The following is a 20,849-nucleotide window of genomic DNA, read 5'->3' on the forward strand; positions in this document are numbered from 1 at the left end:
CTAATTCATAAAAACCTTTCCTCAAATTCATAGGAAAATACCTAAAACCCAATCAATTAAACTACTGTATGTACTTAAAATATACTATTCTCACATATATTTTTAATATGATTAATAATACATTAAAAATACATGTGAAAATCGCGTACTCTAAAAATAAATGCCAATTGAATAGGCTGGATTCAATTTTTTTTTTCTTTCTCAAATTCAATGTTAGAGGGAAGCTTTGTCCTTGATCAAATGCAAATGAACATTTGCCTCTTATATTTTGTGTATCTTCAATGAATGAATGATTATGATATGTGGTGGGAAACATGAGTAATGTTACACATCATCCCTTTGTCCTCCTTTTGTCCCCCCAAAATTGATGTGGCTCTTAAAATCACTATTGAATTTTTGATATATCACTCTTGGGTTTTGATCCAATGGTGATTTTAAGAGCCACATCAATTTTGGGGGGACAAAAAGAAGACAAGGGGATGATGTGTAGCATTACTCGGGAAACATTGTTAGCATTGGAACCAAAATTAATAGATATAGTAGGCCCAACTTTTAGGCCTCTACAAATGGTGAAGGCATTCCATCAAATCCAGGCCCAATGGGCTTTTTATGTGAGTAGAAGCGGCCCATTATGTAAGCCCAAATGTGAACCATCAATTGACAGGCCCAGTCGGGGCCTACACAAATTATTAATAACGATTGGTATGAAATCCAAGTCCAAACACTGCCTAAATGTGGCCCCAAAATAATAGAGGGCTAACTTTTCCAACAAAGACTTGTCGAGTTTTGATAGAGCCACGTTTGTCGAGTGAAAAAGCTTTCCCTAGACATTGGTCCCGGTTTGTTTGGGGTCCCAATTAACCCAACAAAAGCTTTAGTAGCTATAATGCACTCACGTATTCATCTCGATCACTTGCACAAGGCTTTGATGCACATGACGAAAGGCTCATGCCCTCTTGGCCTCATTAGTAGAGGGTCACTTTACAACCTAAGCCCCCTATAAAGGACATCATCTTCATGAGTTGTATGAGATGGGGTTCCTCCCTTTTCCCTTTTATAGGGAACCACGCTTTTAAAAAAAACATCTCACCTCTTTCTTTCGGCATTCCCTCTTTAATGTTAAAATATTTCTACTTAATTCACTTGTCTAATTATGTCTTACATTGATCGATTATGATAAGAGAACCCATTTTATGATCAATTGTGCAAATGTTATCATGCCATTTATATGTTTAAATGGCATAACACCATGTATACTGTTAGATACAACAAAATAAGTGAATTTTATATAAACTATTTTTTCAGCAATTTGACAACAATTGTGAGATAACGCATATAAAATTGTTAGCCACCCGTCCAAATAAGTGAGTTTTTATTGTTACCATGTACAATAATGATAAATAATATGAAATGAAAAGAGAGAGAGCAGAAGAAAATAAAGATACAAATTTACGTGGTTCGACAATGTGCCTATGTCCACAGAAGTGCATGCGGCTATATTCAATAATAATTTAGGGTTACAGCATAACATATTTATAACAAAATCCTACTATACGGATAGATATGGAAAACATAAAAAATACCATGTAGGGTACCACAAAGACGTTGCACCTGTACCCCCACAAGCTAATGTCCCCAGGCAACATAAACTTAATTACACCGAACAAGTCGTTGGCATCACGATGTTCTACCAACTAACCACTATACTTATACTCTTGTATTACTCTTTATGTTCAAAAAAAAATTTGAGCCACTTGTTCAAAGAGTTCTATATAAACCCTCTTCCTACCAATTTATTGACAATTTGGACATAAATTTGCTAGACATCTCAATCACTAAATTAGAGTCCATGCATGACAATTCAACGGGGATAGGACAAGCAGCCGACATCCAAAAAGGTTGTGGCAACGCCTTGTCTATTTTAGTATTTAAAGATGCTTCTTTTGCTTCTCTTAATCCATGGCTCCATGCTTGATGTGTGTCTCCCATGCTTGCTACACAGAACACATACAATTAAAATGTATATGCATAGCAGGACTAGCCGACTCCTTTCTTTTCCCCCTAACACTTGCTTAAAAGAAACCATACTTTCAACACACAATGCCACAACATGCACTCCATAATCATTGCATCTTACTACGTACTAAGACAATGATGACTGATTAATTAATTGAGCGGCTAGATTGATAATAAATATAACTTGTATATCTAGTTCAACACGTGAACTACAAATGAGTTTTACTTACTTTCCAAACACAAAACATGAGTCGGTCTTATTTATTTTTTGGTTCTTTTTTTCATTTAAATGTGATTAAATCCAAATCATTCATTTTAGGGACACATCCGCAACGATTTGGATCTTGTAAATGCAGGACCACAATCCGCGGCGAAGAGGCTAATGATCCAATGGGCAAAAAGCCGAAGAAAAGTCAAAGAAGCGGCTCTATGACTTTTTTTTCTTTTAAAAAATAAAAAAAATAAAAAAAAAAAAGCAAAGCGGCTCTATGATTATATATAGAGAAATGACACGTTTTATACTCTAATGGAACGTCCCAGGCGCATCCTGCGAGCGTGGGTATGAAGCATAAGCCACGTCAATGAGCCAGCAGGGAGCGTGGCGCCCACGAGGCAGGCATGCTGTGGAAGGACCAAATCTAGGAAAAGAAAATAAAAAATATAAAAGCAAATTCCTTACTGGTGGCGCCAAATGGAGCTGTCGTGAGCAACATCAAACTGTCTGTGAGCTGTTCGCGTACGTGCCACAACAAATCAATCAAATCCTACGTTAAATAATGCAAAGCCCATTCTGCTGAAAGCCTTGAAGCGACAGTGTTCTTTGATTTTATCCGTTGATTTAACAAAACAAAAAAATTAGGCTAAATCCAATGTCCCACCCTGCCCCATCTCATTAATTTAACTTTTAAATTAAAGGCATTTTTTTTTTAAAAAAAAAAATGTAAATTAAAAGTTAATGAATATTATCACATCCACTAAAATTATTTATTTTAACCTTAATACTCTAAATGGAAATCAGAACCAATATTAATTGTAGCATTCTTAATTATTATGTGGCTGTACCGTACGTGGGTTGTCATTATTTGTCCAAATTATTCAAGACGGAGGTACAATTCTCCTCTTTGACGCCCTTTTTAATGCCTAACCAGTAACCACTACTAACAATTCTTAATCACACGTTCTCCCATCTTTCTTTGAATTATTATTTTCACCCTGGTCAGTTTTACAACTTTTCCGTCTATTCATTTTTTTTTTTTATATATATATCCATTACTTTTTAAATCATTTTAAGAATTCTTAAAATTTTAATTATTATTATATGTTCAGTCCTAAAATAATTTATTTAAATGAATATAGTAGGCAAAAATGATTTTTAATGGAATTATATTGAAAAATGTAATCTAATAAAAAAAATAAAAATTAAAAATTAAAGGGAGGTAAAAAAAGAAAAAAGAAAAAAGAAAAAAGAGGGGAGATGGAAGCTTCGCTTCCCGGTGGCCTAGTCCAAGTCCAGCAACGAACCTCCCTAGTCCCTTCTACTCGTAAACTAAAAAGCATGTAGCTTTTCTCTTTCCCTGTCTGCATCATTATATTATTTTAGTAATAACTACCAGTATTATTTTTTTTCTTTCTTCATTCTCTTTGGGGTCTCCAACTGTTTACAAAATCCCAGCTTTGAATTCACACTTTTTTCAAACGTCACCCTCTCTCTGTTCATCGCCACTCATCACAACCTCATTGATTTTTGAATCTTGGAACCGAAAGTTCCAATTCTGTTGCCGATGCGATTCCATTTTCTGGGCTCTTCCTTTTTTTCTTCTCTCAACGGTAAGTTCTCGATGTGCTTTTCTGTATTGACATGTTCGGTCGCTGAGAAAGTGTAGGAAGCGGGGGAACAAAATCTTATAGCTTTGTACATTGTTTTGGGTTTTGCTTGAACGATTTGGACAAAGTGAAATTGTCTTAAACGAAGTCAAGCAATTGTGGTAGGCTTAGTTGACTGGATGTTGTTATATTTTCCAAGATTCAAAATTGTTATTGGGCCTAGTTTGATTTTTGTTGCTCGTATGAGATTTGTATGAATTCAGCTCCTAGATTTCTCCTTCTTATCATTTCAAATTCACATGTAAAATGGGGCTTCAATTTGTCCATAAACTTCACGAACACCACACACACACACACACACACACATGTATATTTTCCTTGCATAATTCAAGCCCTTCGAATTTAATATTGAAACCCAAATGCAATCTCAAAGATATCTGGGTGATTTATGCTGTTGCAGGGTATAAGGTGAATACAAACAGTAACTTTTGGTTTTCATGGGGAAATACATAAGTTGAAGCAGTAACTCAGTAGGAAGGGGATGACTGCATTGTGGTAGCCCACTGGCTGCATGGGAGGCCTCTTGCACTTTTTTGACTTCCATCAGGGGAACATGGCCAGGAAAGTTCGTACCCAGAAGAGAAATGTTGGCGGTAAGTATCTTGAACCGTTTCTTTTACTGAGTCATTCTCTTAAATTATTGTTCACTATGTTTTAATTCCATAATCGAGAAAATCTACAGTAAAACATATAAACAGCTCAATGGTTTTGGAGCTAATGGTTTGATTGTATGGTGATGTGATATACAAAATTGGTTGGCTGAGCAGTTAAGATTAGAAAGTTCAGGGTATCAATTTCTTGGGGTGTGCCTTGCATTGATGAGAAAAGAAACTCACCTGATTTATATCAACAAAATCTCCGAGTCTTTTGTCAATAAGGCGTTCTGCTGGAGATTCTGGAAATCTAGTCCTGATGGATGTTGTACTTTCACATCATACCAGCATTAAGAAATAGTACTATTGTCCGTCCAGAAGATGGATGACACAATGACTTGCTCTGTTTATTGCTGATCATACTCTCTTACCCAGCTTAGAAAGTAACTGTTATTTTCATTAATTTGCAGGCCTTGGAGCTCCTCAGAATAGACTGGAGCTGCAAGTAGAATCTTCTGAAAGCTATTATACTGTACAAGATGTGCCGGTAACTTTCATCTCATGCCTTGTTATAGCTTTAATTTGAGAAGGAGGTTGTATTATGTGGAGACCGCACTCTTGCAGGAGTGGGTTTGTGGTTTTCACAAGTGTGTACTAATGGTCTTGTGAAGTCTTTGGGAGTTGGGAGCAACTATTTATGGGACATCAGATTTATAGGCATGAAGCTTTCCTCAGTACTGGGGTACAAGAGTTCTGGTTGGGTACTTTGTGTTAGCTTTTTCAAAATGTTTTTCTATTTTAATCTCACTTCAGGGAAAATATGGTGAATTTTTTTATAAACTTTATGAAGGATATGCTCTTATGAGAGGTGAACCTAAGATACGCATTGTGAAATCAGGAGTTCCATAATCTACAGTCATCATTATTTATTTTTCAGTCTTTTGAGACTTAGCTAGGTTTTAACTGTTTAGGTCAATTAAAATTCCTTGAATAAGTTTCTAATTATTGCCTATAATTAGAAACTTATTCAAAGAATTTTAATTCAAAAAAAAAAAAGTTTCTAATTATTGCCTACTGTTTTTATATAATAAGTGCTTCACATATATCTTGTAGTAATCTGTTGCTAAGTGTACTTGCTATTAATTATCAGTACTCTCATCAAGTGGAAGAACACTGGTCTGAAAGGAACTGTTATCCAATTGAGGCTTCAATGAAGAAATTGATAAAGGATGAAGTATCCAAACAATCAAACAACAGACAAAATGCTCCAAGCATTGTTGCTCGGCTGATGGGAGTGGACACGTTGCCATCAGATACAAAATCTGTAGCTCAACCAATCAACAAAAAGAATGAAAAAGTGGGAGTAAAGTTCTCAAAGAAGGAAATGGGTGGAAAGAGCTCAGTTGGTCATGTCTCTTCTGACTCAAATTCTTCCACGCTGATGGAACTCAATTCATCTTACCGTGATAAAGACAAAAGTGCTGATAGATGGAGCAGAGATCAGAAGTTAGGAAAACTGAGGCGTCGAGAACATCCTCAAGAGGAGGAACTACAGAAGTTCAAGAAAGAATTTGAAGCATGGCAAGCAGCCAGGTTTAAGGAATGTTCTAGGGTTATTGAACTTGACAGCATCCCTGGACTACTTGCTCAAGAAGACCTCAACAAGGAAAAGATGGCAATTTATGCAACTTCTGGGAGAAGAGTAAGTGAGAAGCCAGTAGAACCTAAGAGTCATACGTTAAAGGAAATGTCACATGAAAGGGGCAGCTTACAGCTACATGGAGACATATTGGATTTTTTCCCTTCTGAGCAGAAGGAATCTTTTCCATTGAGAAGCAGGACCATGAGTAGAGACTTTGAGCAGTCCTCCCTGATGAGTTCGAGTCAGAAGCTGGATAAATCTTCAGCTCCCACAAAGATAGTGATTTTGAAGCCTGGTCCTGATAGAATTTCTAACCCCGAAGAGTCTTGGCCGAGTTCCTCGGGCACTTTAGAGGAGAGAGGTAGTATAGAGGATTTTCTTGAGGAGGTGAAGGAGCGGTTGAAATGTGAAATGCAAGGGAAAACTGTTAAGAGGGGTTCTGTCGGCCGAGGAAGTGGAATTGAGACCCCTTTCAGCGAAAAGCCATCAGATCCTAAAAAAATTGCTAGGCATATAGCAAAACAAGTCCGAGAAAGTGTAACTAGGGACCTTGGAAGGAATTTGATACGATCAGAATCAACAAGGTCATATAGAAGTGACATTCAGTCCAATGGACCAGCTTCCCCAGATTTCATCAGCCGAGACACCAGGAAATTCTTGTCAGAGAGACTAAGGAATGTTCTCAAGCAAGAAACACAGCTTGACATTCCTATGGTGGCCTCTTCATCATACGCGTTAGATAATGAAGAGGCCAAACTAAAACAAGTTAGAGATACGTTGAAGGCCAGAAATGAGGTGATTTGCCGGGAAATTGTGAAAGATGAACAAGAAATTCAAACCAGATCTTTCAGGCATGGGTCAGATGATGGAGTGCTCCAGAGAGAGTTATCCCCAAGAAATCTTCTTAGGTCTTTGTCAGCCCCAGTATCAGGAACATCATTTGGGAAGCTTCTTCTTGAAGATCGTCACATTGTAACTGGTGCCCACATCCGGAGAAAGCATGAAGCCATTGATGATGTGACACTGGATGTAAAGAAACAGAAGAAAGAAAAGTTTAATTTTAAAGAAAAAGTTTCCAATTTCAGATATAGTTTGGCTTTTAGAGGGAGGTTGTTTGGTAAAAAGATGCAATCAATGGTGGAATCACATAGCAGTGAACACGATTTTATGAGAGATATCATGAGTGGACCAACAATTCTCATGAACCTTGGCGAGAGGCATGTAAGAATATACTATGTTTCTTTAATTCTTTTATATATAAGGATTAGTATGGGTTCAATTATTTTCCATCTCTTGTTCTCAAATTAGCACATCTTTCATTGTGTGGTCTTAGGAGAACTCCACTGAGGTGCCTCCTAGTCCTGCATCTGTGTGCAGCAGTACTCAAGAAGATTCCTGGAGGCAAGCTGATCACATCAGCCCTATGTCAACACCGGATGTAACTCCAGGAGAAGATAATGGTGTGCCACAGGTTTTTAGAGAGATCAGCTTCAATCTGAATGGTATGGAAACAATTGATTTCTAGCTTCAACACATAAAATCCTTCATGTGTTCTAAATGTGCTGTATATATGAGTGTAGAGTGTAGCTAACTTGTCTTTCTGTCTCTCATTTCATGATTGACTTTATTTGAGTCACGACCACAGGCATATTTCCATTATGGCTTTTCCGCCTCCTTGCAAATCTACAGATGAACTTCTGTTTGCTATATGCTTCAGTAGACAAAAGAGAGTCTCTTTAGGTTACGTGCTTTAAGGCTGCATAATTTGTGCCCAGCAACCATATGATAAAACTCAGACATTGATCCTGCTACCAGGGTCCAGTTCCTTTGAAAGTATTGTTTTATCTCTAAAAGGAGGTTGTTCTTCTAATTGAAACAAAAGACTCGGTATTCTACATGTTATAGTTCTAACCAAGGATTTCAGGAAGCCCGGGTTAAATCATTGGGAGAGGGAATAATCTTCAGTTTTGATTTAGATATCCGAAAGACTGGAAATATCTTGCCCTTACTTGCAACAAATTGGGTTTGGACTTTGTTGCAGTAACAAACTATATTAAGCTACTTCTTAATTTTGGTATAATTTTGTGACTGAGCTAGTTTGAATTGTTTACTGATTTACTCCATATCTGACCTTCCAATTTGGCTTATCTGCATTTTTATTTCTGAAACAACATGAAAAGAGCAGTAGAGTGATCAAGTAATATGAAGATTAATATGCTTACCTAATGTCTAATGTCTGGATGTAGGGTGTGTGTGTGTAATTTATGGATTCATGGGCATTGGTCCCTGGACTGATGCCGATTATCATGCACTCCATTCAATTATAAACAATTAATTTTCAACCAAAACTGATTTGACTATTTTTTTTTCTTAACCTCAGCAAACCTAGAAGAGACTTACATGTTTTTTTCTGGAATAGAACCAACCATGTGAAATAATTCTCTCGTGGTGTTTTCTATTTTTCAATTTTACAGAGCTGCGGAAGCAACTAAATCAACTTAAATCTCATGGGCCCGAGGACACAACAATCGAACAAGAGTCTGATGAGCCTGGAATGGTTGAGCTGGAGGACCCAACAGAAGCTTACATAAGAGATCTTCTTGTTTCTTCAGGCTTGTATGATGGATCATCTGATACATCTTTTTTCAGATGGGACACATTTGCAAAGCCTATCAGTAACTCCGTGTTTGAAGAAGTGGAAGAATCTTATAGAAAACTGGCCAAGGAGGATGAAAGTATGATAAAGGATGACATTGAGAAGGTAGATCACAAGCTGCTACTTGATTTGTTAAATCAAACACTTTCAACTATTCTTGGACCACTTTCGATCATGTCTACATTCAAAAGAAAAATGATTCATTTCTCTATGCTGCCGACTTTACGTGGAACGAGGTTATTGAATCGTGTGTGCGAGATTATCCGTGTGTATTTACACCCTTCAACGGACAAATCTCATTACTCACTTGAAAGTATGGAGGCCCGGGATCTGGGATCAACCCCTTGGTCTGTACTGATAGATGATGAGATTAATATTTTGGGAAGAGAGATGGAATGTCTGATAATTGGAGATTTGGTTGAGGAAATTGTGAAGGACATGAAACTATAGTCATGTGGGTCATGTCTCATTCCACAGGCACAGGTTTTTTAATGGGATTGGCGGTGTAAATTTGGAATTGCAGTACGTGCGCGCATGCTTACATGGATATCAAAGCCAAAGGTCACCATGTTTGCTTGATACAGTTAGGTGTTAAACTTACAGTGGAAGATTTAATGTGCATGTATATATGTTCTTTGTCCGTGTTCATGATGTAGGAATTGGGTTGAGTCAATACGTAATGTACATGACTTGTGCATGTGTTAGTAGCTTATTTTTGGAATGAAAGAATTTTGATTTTATCGTTTATATTGGAATTTGTTGGATGTTATTTTTCCAGTATTGTTTTTTACAAGTGAATGTCAACATTCTATCTCCCAACATAACAAATATACTTGGCAGAAAAGCCAAGTTGCTTGCTGGTGTCAGCAGCAGCTGTAATCAATCAAACATGAGATGCCCATGCTTGAGCTTAATCCAAGTAAGCTTGTGAAGCATAAAACTTGGTTAGGACAGTAAATTTTGACACGATTCTCAAATTCGATATAAATCTAACATAAAATTAGCAGGTTAGAGTTTAAAGGTTTGATCTGATTAATTAAACGAATCAGGTTATAGTTGACTTATATAATCTTGTACCCATGTCTTGATATGATCTGAACCCGACACGCAAACACGAGTTGCCACATGGCAGTAAGCCGGAGGACCTGTCTTTTTTGTAATGGGTGGTATATTTAGCCTTTGGGCTACATGAGCAAGGCCCCTAAAAAGAGCTTTGGGCCTGATACTTCGAATTGGGGTGGGGGGAGGGGGGGGGATTTCAGTGGGGTGCGGATGGGGAGGGATTTCATCTAGATTGAAATCTAAAAAGATAAAATGATGAGTTATAAGACTATGGCCACTAAATAAAGAAGAGAAATGTGAAAAGTTATTACGAGACTCAAAAGTGTGAGACCAGACATATTCAAAACAAGACCTCCAAAAGATCTTCCACTAAGTATAGAGATATTATGGAAACCACGAGAAATCGTTAAAAAAAAACAAAAAGGCCGACCACTTAGGAATCTTGGTATAGACATTAGAAGCAGGGAGATAAGGATCAACCAATAGGCAATACCTCTCTTTCTTTACTTCTTTTTCCTGACATTGACATCAGAACTTTGTGGCATTGTTAGGTACACCAGAATTGTCCTGTACCGTTGAAGTTAGACTCCCTCAGAGAGCGAGAGAGAGAGAGAGAGAGAGAACTCACTAAATTCTCTGGCCAGTTTGAACCTATTAATCGGAGCACAACATTCTACCGGCAGAAACAACTATTTAAACCAGAAAATAAGTATTAAAATCTGGTAGATGGGTCTCCATTGGTTTTTTATTATTATTTCTCTCTCTCTCTCTCTCTAGTAATGAAATTTATTCAACCAAAATAGAAATGCATTTAATTACTCAACCTGACCTTTCGGCCTATATGGTATGCAAAAGAACAAGACAAAGGATTATCATTTCTCTTTCTTTTTTACAGTAAAGTGGTCTAAGAATATTCCAATGTTATTAAGTTGTCCAAATTTCACATTATGTTTGGGATGTCTAGAAGGAATTATGATCTTCTACAATTATTTGTTCGAATTTGAGAGAATTCGGGCAGGTGATTATGAAAGACCACTTATGAAACCCACCTGACCAAATAAAAATTTGGGTTGCTCAACCACTTATCCGGTCAGGTGGGTCCTATAAGTAGTATCTCACAATCACATGCTCGAATTATCTCAAATTCGGACAATTAATTATAGAGGATCATAATCCGTCTAAGAGAGGGAAAAAGTGTAAGGCCTACTTGCCTTTGGGTGCGTCTAGAATGTGAGACTCACAATTTCCTCTCTTCAGCTGTCTACCTTTCAGTAAAATTCGGTCCAATAACATGGAGTCCAAATCCCTAGCATAATAGCTTGAAGGCCATGTGGATGAGGCACTATTGGAATTTGGATTCAACACCTTTACCAAACTGTTATTAACCACCTTTGGATGATGGACAAATTGGCATCCTTAGACTTTTTAGCCCAAGTTGTTGGCTTAAACAGTGTTGCTAGAAATACTATATATTTTAAACAATTTTCTTACATACTGATGTAAGAGTCCATGTGAAACTTATTACGCCAGTCATTAAGATACTGTCACGTGAATTTATAAGATAATAGTAATAAAAATTGTCACGTAAATTTTTAGCAATTTATAACAATTCAGACTGTAAATATAAGAGAGTCCTTATAAAGCCCACGTAACCTACCAAGTTGATGAATTGCCCTAAATATATTTAAATAAATAAACTCCATGGAAACTCTTTTAATAATTAGAGTTATAATTACAAGCAATCTTAAGAAATATCTGTTATCTCGTAGGCTAAGCTTCGAATGAAATGTAAACCGTTGTGTCACCCTCAATATTTGACTCCACCCGGAAGGCAAGGTGGAGGAGCACATGCCTTGTCGGGTCTTGCTCCTAATTGTCACTTCAATAGATTAATTAAATAAGACTAACCCATGTAACTCTAGCCTAACTAGATTCTAAATCATGTACACGTGTCAAAGCATGGCGCTTTCTCATTAATCTTAATCTAATCAATTTTTTTAATTTTTAATTTTTAAAATAAAGGGTTGGACAGGAATTGGTCAAAGACCATGTTCATTAGTCACAATTTTCTTTGGAGATTTGGATTATGTCCCAAATGCACTTACTTAATACGCATTTTACGCCTTAATTGTATGTCATGGTACACATGTGATTGGATGATCACATGCATGTAAGATGAAGACGTTATATATAAATACAGAAATTTTCCTTTTTGTTCAAAAAAAATAAAATAAATAAAATAAAATTCCAACGCATATGTTTATTTTTGCCTTGAATGCATTCTTATTATATCTGTTAATACGTGTTTGTCATGTGATTCTTGTACAAAGCAATTAAATCAAATAAATTAAAGTTATTACAATGTTAAAGTATTAATTGAATGATTAAATTTACTTATTTTTATATGCTTTAATTTTTGGAATAAAGTGGTGGTTTTACATGGCATTAGAGTCGATAATAAATTTTAATTAATATTAAAATCAATTAAATTTACTGTTTCTTATTAATAAAATTTTTTTGGATTAAATACTTTTGTTTTTCCTTGTTATTAAATAGCCACATCAATTTGTAAAAGTATCACAAATCTTTATTATAAGCATTTTATAAACGCAATTAATATTTTCATTAAAAAATTTAACGGTCTGTCACGTCAAACTTATCGGTAACGGTCACGTGTCTCATTAATATTACATTTTGGCCACTCTTTTAACTATTGGAAAGTTGCTTATGGCTTACACATTAGAGCATTCGTAGTGAAGTCGTCAAACAAACGAAATCACCAAAATCAAATGATTTTGTTCAAAATCTTGTCTCCAACGAGCTTTTCAACACCATCGTCAAATTGAGGATTGTTAGAAACCGTCGTCTGATGAGACGAGGGTTTCGTTAATCATCTCTTGCTTTTTTCTAATTTTTTATTCCGTCTCTTTTCTCTTACTTTCCTATTCATCATCGTCTCAGATGTGACGATCGGAGTAGGATCCTTTCATTCGACAGGTCGTGTGGATGGCCGGTTGGGCGCGGAGCACCGGCGTGGCGAGTTGTTCAAGTGGAGGTACGACAAATCGTTGGCGAACAACGGCGTGATTGACCTAGTTCCCATCAGCGTTACTAGCGTTGATAATCTGGTCGATTTTACTCCGGCCGTCAAAAATCAGGTACCCAGCATGACAATCCGGCTGATTTTGCTCTGAACCTCAAAAATCCGGTACCCATAGTTGATAATCCGGCCGATTATGCTCCCGACATCAAAAATATGGGACCCAGCGTTGATAATTCGGCCGATTCCTCTCCCGTCGTCAAAAATTCGGTCAATTCTCTCTCGTTTTTGCTCCTGTCAATTTATTGGAAAGTTCTATTTTTTTAATTTTATTTTTATAAAACTAATAAAAAATTAGTATTTATTTAAAGTAATGAATATTTAAAGAATTTGATATTTAAAACTTTAAAAAATTAGGTAGTTAAAATAATAAAAGTCAAATTTTGACGACTTTACTAAAAATCCTCTTAGACACGCTTTGACGCGTACATGACGGTGAAGAGACTTTCCAATCAGCAGTTGACAAATGGCCATATTTGTACGACTTGAAATGGTGCGAAAATAATAAACGGATATTTTAAGTTTCTGATTGGTTGTAAAGAAAAACATCTGCTGGCTTCTGACAGAAAAGCCGCGGGTGTCAGACAGCAGTAGCACTGGCACTGGCACTTGCAGTCTTGCACTTTATCCAAAGCCATTGAGAGAGGGTTTAGCTCTGACAGACTGACACTGATCTTGTTGACGTTTCAACACACATTCCCCACCCAACCAACCCAACTGACCACATACTACACGAGTTGTCAGTGGAGCTCTGTTTGATTATGGTGTCCTAATTGTAATAAAAGAGGGCCAGACTGCTCTAAAAGCCATCTCTTCTATTTGGGAATGTCCTAGATTGTTTAGGGAATAATGGAATAATTAAGCCAACACTTTGAGCGTAATAAAAAAATAAAAATTTAATTCGAATTAATGAATTATGAGATAGTTGTTAATGTTACATTGAGTGTTTGAATCTGAGTTTAATGACTCAAAAAACACATCCAAATTAATAATGTCTTACTTTCCAAATCCAAATGTCCCATAATAGTTAGAGCAACCGATTTTTTAAGTGTAAATATAATGGAGAAGCGTTTGAATGGAAGGGCAACTTAGTTCCGAACACTCACGTTCCATTCCGATCTAACTTCATACTACATAGATAATAGAGATTGGTGACGGTAGGAATAAGTAAATTTAATAATTTAATTAATAATTTAACACTCCTCTTTACATGTAAATAGGACCCAACATGCGGAATATTAAATTGAAATGTGAGGTAAATGAAAGAGACAATGTTTGAACTCAAGATTTCTACTTTGATACTATTCAAAATCACAACTTTTTCTTAAAGCTTAAGCGGATATAAAGATGTAAATTTAATTATTTAATCAATACTTTAACACATAATTACTTATTCAAGTGTTGGTAGTTGATTTGGCTGTTATAACTTTATTGTTCTGGCTGATCTCGATGGTGAAGTGATTCCTCTCTTCAATTTCCTTCATTCATTGGCCATTTCTTTAACAAACAAACAAGGTTAAACTATAGAACATGATTGCATGTTGTTGGAATTTTATATATTTTCTCAAATCTCTTAATATTTTTAAAAATTAATTTGCTTCTCAATACTGAAAGATACATGATAATTTTATAGACTTCATATAATTAATTACCGAGAGAGAGCGGAAACAATCCAAAAATATTTGAACAAATCAACTATTAAAAAAAAGATTATTACAAAGCTTTGGAATCTTTTATTTCTATAAGCATCATTCATGATTTAAGGTTCATCTTTTTAACCATAATTTTTTTTTTAAAAAAATTTTTCATACGGATCACAAGATTTGAAGAAATCAGCAATCCAAACAAAAAAGAAGAAGATTAAAATAGTGAAAAATAAAAGAACTCGTTAAAAGATTAATTTCTTTCCATGGTCGATCTTTTTTCTATTTTCTTATTTTTTAAAATTATCATCGGATATGTAAGGCTTATGTATATCCCACACATAGCCACACGGATCAAATGGTGACTTTCGAGAGTGAAATAATGGAAGAATGACCAATGAATGATTTATAACACTTCTAAAAGAAAATTTCTCTATAATCTTTTATTTCCATAAACATTACCATGTTCAAATTTTTTCAAAATTTCATATTATAAAAATTTGATAGAAAAATGATTCATTTCCTCACACAGTCCTTTTTTCATTATTCCACTTTTTAAAATTATCATTGAATTTATGAGGCCGTGCGTGAAATACACATAAACCCTACATATCCAATAATAATTTTAAAAAGTGAAAAGATTGAGAAAAAGACCATGAAGAATGAATAGCACATCTCAATTTGATAAACCTATTTACGTGACGGTTGAATTGAAGCAATTAACAAATAATATTCACTAAGCGACAGTATATATACCATTAAATTTATAAAATTTATTAAGATAATAAAATGAATTCCCCCCATTTCAATGACCACATTCATTAAAAGCTCAGCATTCCTTCTTACTGAATACAAAATATATTTCCTTCTTCTCAAATTAACTGTTTATAATATAAAAAAAAAAAATCGTATTTTTTTGAAGATGATATAATTTAATATATTATAAAAATTTTAAAGTGCCATTCTTAAACTAAATTCAAATAAGGGAAATAAAAAGAAAGAACTGACATTTTAAAGAAATTAAATGATAAATTAAGAAAGCTTTAATTAATATGAAGTTATAGTAACTAATTTCTTTAAAGAGGAATAATATATATATATATATATATATTTTTTTTTTTTAGAAAGTCTTAAAATAAAATAATAAACGAAGAAGATGAATAACAACCCTGAGTCGTGAAGGCCCAAAGTCCAAACAAAACATTCCGCAAAAAGACAGGTTCCATTCATTCATAGAATACCCGAACTGTTTGAAATTTGTGTCGGTAGGTACGCTGATCACTCTAAGTAATAAAAACGTCAAAGAAAATCGTAAAATGCGCACGGGCCACATGGTGACGCTAAAATACGCAGGGTAGGGCACTGCGCCTTCCAACAACTGAAGCACACTTTTCTTCCACGCCTCTCTTTTGGTCTCTACCCCGTTTTGTCTCTTTCTTCGCTTTCTCGTTATCTTCCCCTACTGACTGACGACTGACCTGCTTTTTTCACAGAGCGAGCGAGCGAGAGAGAGAGAGAGAGAGAGAGAGAGCCTTTTGATGACCGAGTTTAACATGATGGAGTGGGAGAAACAAGGAGGACATGATCGTCATCATCATCATCATCAGCAGCAGCAGCAGCAGCAAGAGAGGGAGGAGCAGAATGGGAGTGTTGGTAATATCGACGTTAATGGGAATGGTGGGATGTTGTATGTGAAGGTTATGACGGATGAGCAGTTGGAGACTCTTCGCAAGCAGATTGCTGTTTACGCCTCAATCTGCGAGCAACTCGTTGAGATGCACAAGAACCTCACTGCCCAACAAGATCTCGCAGGTTGAATACTACATTTGTTTGTATTTTCTTTTCTTTTTTTCTTTTTTTGTTTATATAGGTAAAATACAACTTACCCATCTATATGGGATCGAACGAGGAGATGATATTTGCTACAAAGACCTTTGGCTTATGGTTCATTACTTTGTTCTTTATGGGGTTTTGTTGATAAGGATTTCATCTGGGTGCTAATGCTTTTATGGGGAATTAAGTGTTACTTTTTATTTTCGTTTGGTTTTCTTTTGTGATCTCTAGTATTTACAGACGTCCAATATACGTCTTTACCAACAAAAAAAAAAGTAAGTTTCTACTGCGAACTTTTTCATGGGTAATTACTGCTCTGTATGTCTCTTTTGTGAATCTTTGTTTTGACGAGGTCTCATCTCATACTTGTTTGCTCTAACCATTGATCTATGATTTTGTATGTTCAGAAAATTTCTACGGTCTTTGGGGGGAAAATTGATAACTTAGTGCTTTACATCTCAATGAAAGACTTTTGACTTTTTTTTGATAGATGCTTTTGGTACAATTGAGTAGGGTAGGGGAATGTGTGGAGTCCTGCCGATTTTCCACCTTTTTCGCACTTGGGATAAGTTTATTTAGCTCCAAATAGATCAATTTCCTTGATATCTTAACCAATTTAATAAATTCGGTTTTGACCATGCTTCATTAATCTGTACAATGAAGCTGCTATATCAATATTGTGGCTGGACCACCAGAGCTCAAGGTATATGCTTCCTGAGTTTATTGCTTTATCTTAAAGAGCTATTAAGTATGAAAGCAGTCGATCTGTAATTAGATGGTTAGACGAGGCTCTGTATTGATAGACAAACTATTCCCTAATTAATTTCTTCTCATCATTTGGCCAGTTTGTTGTTGTCAATATGGGTAATTAATCAGGATCCTTTGCAGACTTTAATTTTAGTTTCTTTGCAATTGCCTGTTGAATAAGTTCACTCTAGTCATGGATGCATATCAGTTAATCATTTTATCATCCGTCCCGTTGCCTGCTTGTGATAGCGGACACGGACGATTGGAATAGAAGACGTGGCCTTATGGTAGATGTTTTAAATTAGTACTTGGTGTGTAAGATTATGCCTGTCAGAATCTTAATTTATGTAAACCTTAGCTGTTTCAAGCTTTTTCAATATATTTGGGACATCATTTCTAGGAAGTTTGACCCCATGCAGCAGTTAATGCACTATGTTGTCCTTAAGTTTATTCCAATTGTAGTTCATCTTGTCGAGTTTTTCTTTCTAAAACTAAGTTGATTTGCAAAAGCAACTCGTTATGTCCAAGTTATTAAGATGTGAGCCATGGATTAACTGTGATTTAGATACCTGTGGATAGTGGCATCCAATTTGGAACCAACTTATTGCTTTCTTTCAAATCTATTCACCTACACTTTATTTTTCAAAGGAGAGAGTTTTCTAAGTTAACAACATCTTTTAAGATACCATATTTGCTTAAAAACATAACTCTGACTCTCGCTTTCTCAGGAGTGAGGCTGGGCAACATATACTGTGACCCTTTAATGACATCTGCTGGCCACAAAATTACTTCCAGACAGCGGTGGACTCCAACACCAGTGCAGCTTCAGATTCTGGAGCGTATATTTGAGCAAGGGACTGGAACCCCAAGCAAGCAGAAGATCAAAGACATAACCTCTGAACTGAGTCAGCATGGCCAAATTTCAGAAACAAATGTCTATAATTGGTTCCAGAACAGGCGTGCTCGATCAAAACGGAAGCAACAAAATGCAGCATCGAACACTGCTGAATCAGAAGTAGAGACAGAAGTTGATTCACCTAAAGATAAGAAGACAAAACCAGAGGAATTTCACTCCCAACAGAACTCAGATCCTAGGGCTGAAGATTTGTGCTTCCAGAACCCTGAGATAAGCTCTGATCTGCACTTCTTAGATTCACAGAGTAGTAAAGAAGAGACTATGTTTCCTACAGATGGCAGCTTAAAACCTGCTAGAGGTTTAGGGCAGATCTCCTTCTACGATGGTTTGCTAACAAATCCAAGTACGTATGTTCTTTAACTTTGGATTTCTTTCTATTAACTGACACATTTTCTTTTTATGGTAGGACTCTAAGATGTCTGATATATCAGTACTATGTCATAGATATAGTACTTTTAACAATTAAGAAAGTATCAACAACTTAATTTACAAGTTTTGATTTGACTCCCTGTTGAAGAATATTACAACTTTTCAATAGATTTCTTTTCTAAAAATCTACTCTTTTAATTATTCAGTAACTGTTGTGTTTCGTTTAGAGATTTTGATTAGTATCTACGATTTTTTTACACTCAACATAACAATGCCTATATATGATAAGGAATGGGCTTTTTAATTAAAAAGAAAAAGCCCATGTTTCTTTTAAGCTCATAGGTTATCATGTCTTCTCTCATAATCTTAATGAACATTCTTTCGGACCTCCCTTTTGTCATTGTAGCACTTATCTCTTAAACCTAATTATCCTATTCTAGCTGAGTCGTTGCCCTTTGCTGATTTTCTCTAATTGCTTTTCAAGTTACAGGGATCACTTGACTAGTATTACCACCGCATTTACTTGATTCCTCTCAAATGGATCCTAGCTAGGAATAGAAAAGTATCTTGTTCTTTCATGTATGAACAAAAAGTTACACACACACACATAGAGCAGACATTTTATGTGTGTGTCTATATATATATATATATGCATTAATTTTTCAACCGTGAAATCTCAACAACAATCCTGTTATACCTCTCTGATTAATTTTTGCAGGAAACGACCATCTGACTGGAAAGATGGAAGTGCCTGGGAGCTATAGTCTTTATCATCACCCAGAAGACTTTGGCATGTAGGTTGACACTCATTTTGTCCAGCATTGTTATTATACTTGACGAAGTTATATTGTCACTAGAAGCCATATAGATCCCAGATTGACGTTTTTGGGCTTGCAAGCAGCAATCAGTGCAAATCGATCCCGTCGAATCCATATATATCTTTCCTAACGTAGTAGAGTGGAGTCATATACTTGTGGTTCAGCTTCAATGAAACAAATGAACTGAAAGCTGGAGTGTAGATATACCAGTATGGCATCATAATTTGGGACTGGTTTTTGCTTTTGACTGATTTAATTTTGAGTTGCTTCTGTCTTTTGTTAACAGAGTGAGCTTAGATATGTCTTGAGCAGTTTAAAGGCGTATTGATGATGATGTTAAGTTTCTTTTAGACTTACATTATGATAGCTTTGTTTGCAAGGAAACAGTTTGGATGTTTACCTATTTCACTTTTTGACATTTTGCACCATGGATGAAGAATTTGACATGGGTGTTGTTTCAAAGGGAGCAGCTAAGCGCAATCAAAGTGGCCGATAATCATGATGATTACTGGTGTTGGGTATTGCTGTAATTATGATAAAGTTGTGAGGGGTGATTAAAGTGATAATAGCAGCAGTGAACGATTCTGTGTAATTTGATATGGAACCTCTGATTTTGAGTTGATTGCCTTTGAAGGAATCTTAGAAAATGGTTAAAGATAAACCCATCACTATTAATGATTAAAGTGAAGTCCCACTATTAATTGCTTTTGCTGGTAATTAACTTTATTACAAGGAGGATGTTGAAACAATGAAACTTCCCTCCACATCAATTCCAACTCCAAACCAGATTGGTATCTACCTACACTAATGTTATTCCTTTTTTTTTTTTGGTTTATTAGAAATTCGTTTGAGCTTATGTGAGATATCTCCAAATATAACTTTGATATAAGGTATTTGAGGTATTACTTTATTACTACCCGATATAAAATTTAACCACTCACATTTACATATATATATGCTCTAAAAAAAATATAAAAATGAGTCGTTTATAAAAATGAATAAAAATGTTGTAGTACCTCGAGGTACTACAACATTTACTCCCTCATTAAACGGAAGTTATTGATTAAAATTTTATCTTTTGGCACTTCGGATTACTCCCTTATAATAACACAATAATAGAAAGGTATGTGGTCCATGTGGAAGTGTGCTTTGACTGATCCCAGTGGTCCATTTATATACTTCAATTAATCTTGCCTGATGGAGAGGGAGCTCCTACTTGAATAACTTTTGTCTTTTGGGATGGCATTCAGTAATTTCAGTATTGCAACACACATGAAGGGAAATGAAAAAAAGAAAAAGAAAAATGACTTATAATCTATGATGTTTCATCACCTTTGAAATAAGGTATCCAAACTTTAAAAAATGTTAATTTATGGTATTTTTTCAATTTTAATCATCTATTAGAATTTTTTGTTAAATTCTATCAAAATACTCATGTGTTTTGTTTTTAAAAAAATTATAATTTTTTTTTTCAAAGATTTAAGTATGAGTATTTTTGTAAATTCCGTTAAATTTTGACCAACACCTAAATCCTTACATTTTTTTTTTTCTAAAAAGAAGGGGTATTTTA

The 20,849-nt window shown here is 35.4% G+C and overlaps 2 protein-coding genes across 2 annotated transcripts; both read left to right on the forward strand.

Annotated features, from left to right (window-relative positions):
• The first annotated feature begins 3,617 nt into the window (after positions 1 to 3,617).
• On the forward strand, positions 3,618 to 9,538 carry LOC133851787 (uncharacterized). Its single transcript, XM_062288363.1, has 6 exons — positions 3,618 to 3,843; positions 4,301 to 4,493; positions 4,964 to 5,040; positions 5,644 to 7,356; positions 7,469 to 7,637; positions 8,610 to 9,538. The coding sequence occupies exons 2-6, from the start codon at positions 4,412 to 4,414 to the stop codon at positions 9,239 to 9,241; spliced, it is 2,673 nt and encodes an 890-aa protein (XP_062144347.1). The 5' UTR covers positions 3,618 to 3,843; positions 4,301 to 4,411; the 3' UTR covers positions 9,242 to 9,538.
• A 6,428-nt stretch (positions 9,539 to 15,966) lies between these two features.
• LOC133851952 (WUSCHEL-related homeobox 13) lies at positions 15,967 to 19,962 on the forward strand. Its single transcript, XM_062288590.1, has 3 exons — positions 15,967 to 16,408; positions 17,905 to 18,435; positions 19,180 to 19,962. The coding sequence occupies exons 1-3, from the start codon at positions 16,135 to 16,137 to the stop codon at positions 19,257 to 19,259; spliced, it is 885 nt and encodes a 294-aa protein (XP_062144574.1). The 5' UTR covers positions 15,967 to 16,134; the 3' UTR covers positions 19,260 to 19,962.
• Positions 19,963 to 20,849: the final 887 nt, after the last annotated feature.

Source organism: Alnus glutinosa, chromosome 12 (assembly GCF_958979055.1).
Source record: "Alnus glutinosa chromosome 12, dhAlnGlut1.1, whole genome shotgun sequence".
In the NCBI taxonomy this organism is placed as follows: domain Eukaryota; kingdom Viridiplantae; phylum Streptophyta; class Magnoliopsida; order Fagales; family Betulaceae; genus Alnus; species Alnus glutinosa.